Here is a 10401-nt window from a genome sequence, read left to right on the forward strand (position 1 = left end):
GCCGCTCCCTCTCCTCTCAGCTACATATAACCTAACCCCCCCTGCTTTCGGCTTTCCCTTTCTCAGCTTTTCTTCTCTCTCTACACCCAACCCAATCTTCTCTCTCTAAACGTAAGTTATTTCCGATCATCATACATACCTCTTTGTTTTTTTATGTATATATATAAATATATATATATATAGAAACTTGTTGGTTTTTTTTAATTTTCGTTTTCTTCTTTATAGTTATAATGTGTAATTGTTTATAAAAACTTTTCCGCTGAGCTCATCATCGCCTCAGGTTGTGCAGTTAGAATATAGAAAATTGGGGTCGATTTCGATTTTAACCACTAAATTAAGAAGAATTTAGTTAATGTTCTTTTTAATGATAATTGAATTCGAAACAATTGGGTTGCTGTAGTTAAGACTATTATTGAAAGTAACATTACTATGTGAAATCGGATAATTTTGTTTTGTCGAGAATTTGATGCATTCATTGCCCGACCCGTTGGTTTCGTTCCGATTGTTTTCTTGCTTCGTTCTGCGTATGTGTTTACAATATGCGATTTAAGCTCTTTGTACTGGTCTAGGTCTAAGCATTGTATTTAGGAAAAAAAAATAATGAATTATTCAGTTGAATGTCGGAGAAAAGCCCAAATCGCACAACCGAAAACGTATTTGAATAAATATGTCTTCGTTGGTTTATTAATTTTTTTTTTTTGTGGAAGTGTTTTTATTGCAACGGAAACTCGAATAGCCCAATCAATAGTTCTCGAAATAATGAATGTCCACTGAAATTTCATGAAAAAAATTTAAGTTGCTGTATTTTCATAGACTCGAGAAAAAAATTAAATTCATCGTGTAATTTCATGAAATTTCACAATGGTTTAAGCCATTCATTTGGTAAACAGTAAATTCCCGTAATTTTAAGTTGCTGTATTTAGTTTATGGTCTCTAATTGCTACTAAAGAGCGATCTAGCAGTTTTTGCATTAGTAAACAACTTATTATTCGCTGCTAATTTGCGAGATTCGATTTTTTAATTGAATATAACTTAGAATTTCCTGCCAGGTAGAAGAACACTACTTAAAAGTCAAATGACGAGTTTTCTGAGAGCAACTTGGTTGCGGTTTCGTAATTTGATGACGGTATGCTATATATAGTCTATTTCTAATTTCTCCTTATCTGGTTTCAATGTCCGATTATTACACTTCTTTATTCACGTAGGCCGGCCCCGTTTGGTTGCCAAGATAAGCCAAGATTAACTAAATAGTTGGACTTAATTTGATGTTTGGTATCCCAATAAATTGCTGGGTCGACCCGCCAAAATTATGTAATCATGGCTTATCTTGCCTTCTAGTGTGTCTTTTTGTTGGACGTCGCGAGCTCAAATAAAATAATTGGGTTTCATTAGACTATTTAATCTTATCTTGGCTAATCTTATCTTGCCAACCAAACGGGGCCTTAATAGTATAAATCGACCATTACAGTTTTCTCCCCACACTCCGACATCGTTGAGGGACAAAGCTATAGCTGTAGCAGGGAGAGTGACAACAGTGACGAACGGAGACAGCTCAAAAGTTTCATGCCCCGTATGTCTGAACGTAATCGAGACACGAGGCGATGCTGACCTCAGAATGACATTGGCAGTGCACTTGAGTTTATGGCACCCCGACGATGTTAAGCTGCAGTGGGATATTATGAACAAGACTACTCCATCGGCTATTCATTTGCCTTCCCTCGTCGTCGGAGTCGCAGCGGTTGCTGGTTTCGGAGCTCTTTTGGCTCTCTCGGCCAAAAACCGGCATCAACAGCTGCCTCTTAGTCGAAGGAGGAGGTAAATTTTGAGCATCGACTTAAGTATTATTAAATATATATGTTAAACAAAGTATAGGCAACTCGAAAGTCGCGTAATTTAAAAGTTGGGAATGTTCGGAAACCTGAGTTATAGAAAGCACCGGATCGAGTGTATATTGATTTTAGTGACTATTTTCGGAATATTGAGAACGGCAGTGGATCTGGTACAAGTATATTAAGATATTATTTTCTCCCTTGCTTCCCGATTTTACCCTTGGTTGAATTGGCATTGTTGCAATTCGTTTTGATTTTATTTTATTACGTAATTCTTGTGATGTGCAGGTTATTATTGATTTGTAATTTTGATTTATTTGACAATGAGATGTAATTGGATGAATACCCTATTCGAATTTAGTTCATCATAAGTTGATGCTCGTATTATCATTTCACATTTTGTTAGACGATTAGGCTTAATGCTTATGGATTGTCTAGTCCATTGAGGAACAGGGCATCGTTTATAGACAGAGCATCGATAAGCCCTCTTCCTACATTCCACCTGGAAATTGCTTTCAAGATTTGAAAATGCGGCCTATTTTTTTCATAATTTGCGACGAAAGGCATGTGGAAAAAAGGAAATTTGCTGCCACAATTTCCAATATTTACGCTGCATAATATTTTGCCCGTAATGTCTTATTTTTCCGTCAGTTTCCAGGCAAATTTAATAGCAAGTATATAATGGCAATCATCGTAAATCTCCTCAGACCAACATTTCTTGAAGTTTGGATTTCCAGATCCAAACGAATCTTCCAAACGTCGCTGACAATTTTAATAAAACGTCCGTTGAAAAATGAATCTTCTTTGGTGTTTAATGGGCTCTTTAAATTCTAATAATAGCGGTTTATGGTCTGAGGATAAATGCTAAGATCCAACCTTTCCCGTATTCGCTGCTCGCCAATTTGATTGTTGCTCCATGTAAACTTAGATATCCATCAAAATTTGTAATTATGCATACTATTTGACTTGGGATTTCCATGTACAAGAACAAACTGTCAAAGCATGGTTCGATGTTTACGTAAGAGCAAGGCAAAATTGACGAGACAAGAAAAATAAAGATTTGTCAGCTAATTAACGATAACAATAAGACGATGGCTTGTATTCTGCGACACCAAATTTAAATAAACGGGCAGAAGCTAGAAGAGGATTCTTAATTTCTGCTACTACATAAGAAAAGTGGTATAAGATAAATTGAATAAATTTTATAAAGGGATTTAATTTAGTGACAATAGAGCTTGATCAAAGAATCGGAGTGAACAACCACGGTTGTCTCGGATGAAACTTGCAGTCCATAACTCCTGCAAAGAATCATACCATCACAAAACAAGATTATTATATTATATCATAAACGAAAGGCGAAGATGAAAAGGAGTAATTAAATTACCTCGTTTATCAACACCACTGGAATGGCCTCGAAGAATATTGAGCAGAACGAGAAACGGGTTCGTGTTAAGATCAGAATAAACCATGCCATGGAAAACGTTTGCTGTGCAATCATCTGAGCACGATGCAAATAATGGGTACGACGGATGGTATGCAACTCCATTAATGTTCTTTGCATGACTCCAATTATGCAGAATATTATTTCTTTGCATTATGTAACTATCTTCTTCGGCTATTGAAAGGATTTGCAATCCGGTTAGCTCGGTGCTACCTCGGGTACTTTGCAAGATGTATCATCCTCCACCACTTCAAAAAGATCAGCCGTCGAATCCGAAACTTCTTTTTCTTCCCCGTCGAACTCGAACTCAACATTCTCAGTTACTTCTTCAACTAGCGCATCATCAATTCCTAAATCGGCTGTAATGTTCACATTCTCCAAAACATTACGAGTATCATCCTTTTCTGGTGATGGTAGGGATCATCCTTTCACTTCATTCCTCGTAGTCCGACCACAATTCATAAATGGTTTGTTCAAACACTCTGAAAGAAGGTGACACAAATCCAAACACCAAAAGCATTTAGTATCATGAACTGAATCATATAGGGAAAATGGGTTACCCCCTTTGCCTCTTAGAATTTCCTCTCTTCTCGGCATTTCAAGTCCAGCTTGAATAACTTATTTCAATTCATGCGCTTTCGTTTCTTCCAATTCTTCATCTTGAAGCTTGTGAGGATCGTATCATACTCACCCTATTTAAAATGACTCGTCCTCGAATCCAGACAAATATCAAAAGGAGTATATATTAGTCCTTGTTCATAATCAGCCATTGTGATTGCTGCTGGCAAATTCATTGTTAGCCCTTCGAAGAAGATGTCGTCACATCCCTCATTAGTAGAACCGCCTTCATCCCCATGACACCAATTATGCAGAATGTTCTTTATTTGCATCTTGTCACCATCTTCTTCCGCTATTGAAAGCGTTTTGCAATCCGGTTAGCTCGGTACTACATTATGTGCTTTGTTGGATCATATCTTCCTCCACCACTTCAAAACGATTCGTCCTGGAATCCAAAACTTTTTTTTCTTCCCATCAAACTCGACCTCAACATTCTCTGTTACTTTGTTTTCAACTAGTGCATCATACTTCCTAAATGAGCTGTAATGTTCTCACTCTCCAAAACATTACGAGTATCATCCTTTTCAGGTGATGGTAAGGATCACCCTTTTTCTTCATTTCCTCGTAATCCGACCACAAATTCATGCATCGTTTGTTCAAACACTCTGAAGGAATATGACAAAAATCCACACACCAAAAGAATTTAGTATCATGAGTTGAATGAGATTGGAAAAATGAGTTACCTCCTTTGTCTAGTAGAATTTCCTCTCTTTTGGGCTTTTCAAGTCCTGCTCGAATGACTTATTTAAATCACGCGCTTTCGTTTCTTTCAATTATACATCTTGGAACTTGTGAGAATGTATCATACTCTCCCTCTTTATAAACATTCGTGTTCGAATCCAGACAAATATCAAAAGGAGTATATATGAGTCCTTGTTCATGATCAGCCATCCATCATTAATAGAACTGCCTTCATCCTCATGACACCAATTATACAGAATATTCTTTCTTTGCATCATGTCACCATCTTCTTCGGTTGTTAAGAGTTTGCAATCCTGTTAGTTCGGTACTAACTCGGGTATTATGTTGGATCATATCATCCTCCACCACTTCAAAATTATTCGCCCTCAAATCCTTGTCTTCTTTTTCTTCCCCATTGAACTCGACCTCAACATACCCAGATACTTTTTCTTCAACTAGCGCATCATCATTTCCTAAATCGGCCGCAATGTTCTCATTCTCCAAAACTGTACGAGTATCATTCTTTTCAAGTGATGGTAAGGATCACCCTTTCTCTAGATTTCCTTGTAGTCCGACAACAAATTCATGAATCGTTTGTTCAAACACTCTGAAGGATCCTGACCAAAATCCATACACCAAAAGCATTTAGTATCATGAACTAAATGAGATTGGGAAAACAAGTTACCTCATTTCGTCTCGTAGAATTTCCTCTCTTTTAGGATTATCAAGTCCAGCTCGAATAACTTATTTAATTTCACGCGCTTTCGTTTCTTTCAATTTTTCATCTTGGAGCTTTTGAGGATCGTATCATACTCCATTTCTGTAAAAGGATTCGTCCTCGAATTAGGAAAAATATCAATAAGAGCATATATGAGTCCTTGTTTATGATCAGCCATTGTGATTGCTGGTAAATTCATTGTTAGCCCTTCGCAGAAGATGTCATCCCATCCCTCATTAGTAGTACCGCCTTCATCGCCATGACACCACTTATGTAGAATATTCTTTTTTTGCATCGTGTCACCATCTTCTTCAGCTATTGAGAGTTTTCAATCCGGTTAACTCGGTACTACCTTGGGTACTTTGCTGGATCATATCATTATCCACAACTTCAAAACGATACTCCATTAGTCCGAACCTTGTTTTTCTTCCCCATCGAACTCGACCTCAACATTCTGAGTTACTTCTTCTTCAATTAGGGCATCATCACTTCTTAAATTGGCTGCAATGTTCTCATTCTCCAAAATTATACGAGTATCATCCTTTTCAGGTGATGGTAAGGATCATCATTTCTCTTTATTACCTCGGAGTCCGACAACAAATTCATGAATGGTTTTCTCAAACACTCTGAAAGAATATGACCAAAATCCAAACACCAAAAGCATTTAATATTATGAATGGAATGAGATTGGGAAAATGAGTTACCTCTTTTGTCTCGTAGATTTTTCTCACTTTTGGGCTTTTCAAGTCCAACTCAAATCGTGCGCTTTCTTTTTATCCAATTCTCCATCTTGGTGCTTGTGAGGATCGTATCATATTCCCCTGTTTAAAATGATTCGTCCTCAAATCCGGACAAGTATCAAAATGAGTATATATAAGTCCTTGTTCGTGACCAGCCATTGTGATTGCTGGCAAATTCTTTGTTAGCCCTTCGAAGAAGATGTCATCACATCCCTCATTAGTAGAATTGCCTTCATCCCCATGATACCAGTTATGCAAAATATTCTTTATTTGCATCATGTAGCCATATTCTTCGGCTATTGAAAAAAATTGCAATCCGGTTAGCTTAGTACTATATCGCGTACTTTTCGTGATGATATCATCCTCCACCACTTCAAAAGGATTCGCCACGAATCCAAACCTTATTTTTATTCCCCATCGAACCCGACATCAACATTCTCAGTTATCTCTTGTTCAACTAGCACATCATCACTTCCTAAATCGGCTGCACTGTTCTCATTCTCCAAAACTTTACGAGTATCATCCTTTTAAGATGATGGTAAGGATCACCGTTCACTTGATTTGCTCGTAGTCCGGCCATAAATTCATGAATAGTTTTTTCAAACACTCTGAAGGAACATGACCAAAATCCAAACACAAAAAGAATTTAGTGTCATGAATTTATGAGATTGGGAAAATGAGTTACCTCCTTTGTCTCGTAGATTTTCATCTCTTTTGGGCATTTCAAGTCCATCTCGAATAACTTATTTATAATTATGCTCTTTTGTTTCTTTCAATTTTTCATCTTGGAGATTGTTAGGATCGTATCATACTCCCCCTCTTTAGAAAAATTCATGTTCGAATCTGGACAAATATCAAAAGGAGTATATATGATTCCTTTTTCATGATCAGCCATTGTGGTTGCTGGCAAATTTATTGTTAGCCCTTCGAAAATGATGTCATCATACCCCTCATTAGTAGCACCGCCTTCATTCCCATGACACCACTTATGCAGAATATGCTTTCTTTAGATCATGTCACCATCTTCTTTGGCTATTGAAACAGTTTGCAACCCGGTTAGTTCGGTACTTACTACCTTGGGTACTTTGTTGGATCATATTATCCTCCACCAATTCAAAAGGATTCACACTTAATCCGAACCTTATTTTTATTCCCCATCGAACTCGACCTCAACATTCTCAGTTAGTTCTTCAATTAGCGCATCAATACTTCTTAACTCGGCTATAATGTTCTCATTCTGTAAAACTATACGAGTATCATCCTTTTCAGGTGATGGTAAGGATGACCGTTTCTCTTTATTTCCTCATAGTCCGACCACAAATTCATGATTGGTTTGTCCAAAAACTCTGAAGCAACATGACCAAAATCCAAACACCAAAAGCATTTAGTATCATGAATTGAATTAGATTGGGAAAATGACTTACCTTTTTTGTCTCGTAGATTTTCCTCTCTTTTGGCATTTTTAAGTCCAGCTCGAATAACTTATTTATATTCACGCACTTTCGTTTCTTCCAATTCTTCATCTTGGAGCTTGTGAGGATCGTATCGTATTCCCTTCCTTAAAATGATTCATCCTTGAATCCGGATAAATATCAAAAGGAGTATATATGAGTCTTTGTTCATGATCACCCATTGTGATTGCTGGCAAATTCATTGTTAGCCCTTCAAAGAAGATGTCATTACATCCTTCATTAGTAGAACCGCCTTCATCCCCATGACACCAGTTATGTAGAATATTTTTTCTTTGTATCATGTCATCATCTTCTTCGGCTTGAAAGAATTTACAATCTGGTTAGCTCGGTACTACATCGCGTACTTTGTTGGATCATATCATCATCCACCACTTCAAAAGGATTCACCCACGAATGCAAACCGTCTTTTTCTTTCCCATCGAACTCGGCCTCAACATTCTCAGTTACTTCTTCTTCAACTGGCGCATCATCACTTCCTAAATCGGCTGCAATGTTCTCATTCTCCAAAACATTACTAGTATCATCCTTTTCTGGTGATGGTAAGTATCACCCTTTCACTTCATTTCATTATTGTCCGACCAAAAATTCATGAATGGTTTGTTCAAACACTCTGAAAGAACATGACCAAAATCCCAAAACCAAAAGCATTTAGTATCATGGACTAAATGAGATTGGGAAAATGAGTAACCTCATTTGTTTCGTTGAATTTCCTCTATTGCGGGCTTTTGCAAGGGTTCTCTGATTTGGTTCGTTGAAGATCTCCTATGTGATTTCCTAATCGATGAATTATTTTCATCTAACTTTCTAACTTGCCTCAAGTTCTGCATCTTCAATTCCCTACAATAATGTGAAGGAACGAACCTCCTTCTCGTACCTGCCTTCATGGACCCCCGGTCATCAATTGGTGGTTCGCCACAACGGCGCCTAGTTAGCACAAATTGGTCCCACCACGTAATTCCATAGTCAATGAATGCTTCGACGACGAGCTTCACCTTTTTCTTTTCGGAATAGTAATGACAATCAAATACAAACTCAACATTTCTTTTCATTGAATGTACGCATCAGGATCACTCTTACCTTGAAAAGATGGTATTTCAACTTGATTGAGCTGTAGTTTTGATAGATCCAATCTCTTTCTTGATAAAAATATATTCGCCTCGATCTATCAAATTCGGACCCTCGTCCCACACTCTCGCATTTTGATGAACAAGCGATCACACCAAAACTTCCATCATCATAAACCTCCTTATCACGTTGAGGTAAAACAGGTTCGTGAACATCACGTCGTATGTTGTCTCCTGAACATGTCGACCTTTACTTAGTTCCTCTAGTTGGGCTTCAAGTCCTTCCATTCGGTCTTTAAGTCCCTCAAGTTCTTTATATAGGGGCTGTAAGCTTTTTTCCATTGTTGACCTCCTAAGATGCTCAATTTTTTCTCCTTTATAGCCCTCTCAGACATAATCGAAGTGCTGCAAAACGAATGTTAAAGAAATAAATTCCTCACCACTCGCTCACATGTATCACTTAATATTGAATTCTCGTGTTTCATTCAATTTGGCTTTTACCCTCTAATAATCTCACACACTCTTGCCTTTTTCCACTCATAAATTCCCTTGAAAGTTCTAAATAAACTAATCAAGAAATTATTTAGTGAATTTTCGTTTTTAATCTAAGCCCAAAAATATTAATTTCAAAATTCAAAATAATTAGAGGAAAATAATTTACAATTTTCGAAATTAATTATTTAGGAGATAAAAAGGTGTAGGAAAGAACAAGATATGGAATAGGAAACAATTTGAGAAGGTAGAATTCAGTAAGGAGACAAAGTAGATAATTAAACAAGATATATTCAAGAACTAGAAAACTAGTTACATCATTCCAAACTTCAATTGTGTTTTCAAAATCGAATCAAACTTCTTATAAGGAAAATTCCTATGAGTGATTTTCGAATTTTTCTTTTTTTTTTTTTCTCTTTTTTTCTTTTTTCTTCCTTTTTTTTTCTATATCAGTATTTTGTTTTTTTTATTTGTTTGTAAATTTTTTTTTTTTTATTGGCACTAACAAAACCTATATAAAAAGAAGATCGGTTCTTCGGGATACAATAGGTATGCTTACAATATTGTAAGCATATATATCATATATTGTAAGCTTCTTTTATACAAAAAGAAGACCAGTATTTCGGGAGAGGGGCTTAAATAGGTCTTAGGAGGAGATCGATCCACCGACTGAATGGATTCAGCGTTGAAGGAAGTTCAATCGAGCAGAGAGGAGGCTGGCATAATCGGTGTCACTAGGGATGGCAATTTGACCCGCCTTGAAGGATCCTCGCCCGCCCCGGAAAAAAAAATGGGGCGGGTATGGGGATTGAATATTAGCTACAAATGGGGATTTTTAGGTTTCGATTATATAATTAAATAATAGTATTATAATTAAATATTGATTTTTTTGGAAATAAACCTTTAAATTATAAGTAGATTGCATATTTACTTATTTAAAAAAAAAAAAAAAAAAGACGGGGATTTTTACCCGCCCGGTACCCGTGAGAATTTTGAGGGAGATGAGGATGGGGATTGCAAAACCCGCCTCATACTCGCCCCGTTGCCATCCCTAGGTGTCACTAGTTTTGATAATTGCACAAGAACGGCGTCAAGATAAAGAGGGAATCTTTAGTTTATTGTTTAAGTCCTAATAGTGTGCTTGCAAATCCGCAAAGGATGTATCCAGGTCTGCTCGAAGAGTGCAAGAGTTGTAGCAAAGCCCACATTAAGTGAAGTACCAGTGCCATCCAATTTCATACAAAGCTATCATGGCGAAAAATTTAAGATGCCCAAATTATCACTAATGCCCCAATTTTAAGTTCAATTTCATCATTTTGACAAAAAAATAAAATTTAATTTTGAAT

At 36.8% G+C, this 10401-nt stretch overlaps 1 protein-coding gene across 1 annotated transcript; it reads left to right on the plus strand.

The window, feature by feature from the left end:
• On the plus strand, positions 1-2116 carry LOC105951566 (uncharacterized). Its single transcript, XM_012975020.2, has 3 exons — positions 1-111; positions 1050-1126; positions 1469-2116. The coding sequence occupies exons 2-3, from the start codon at positions 1076-1078 to the stop codon at positions 1817-1819; spliced, it is 402 nt and encodes a 133-aa protein (XP_012830474.1). The 5' UTR covers positions 1-111; positions 1050-1075; the 3' UTR covers positions 1820-2116.
• The last annotated feature ends 8285 nt before the right edge of the window (positions 2117-10401 follow it).

This window comes from Erythranthe guttata, chromosome 9 (genome assembly GCF_056151865.1).
Source record: "Erythranthe guttata isolate IM_541 chromosome 9, IM_541, whole genome shotgun sequence".
In the NCBI taxonomy this organism is placed as follows: domain Eukaryota; kingdom Viridiplantae; phylum Streptophyta; class Magnoliopsida; order Lamiales; family Phrymaceae; genus Erythranthe; species Erythranthe guttata.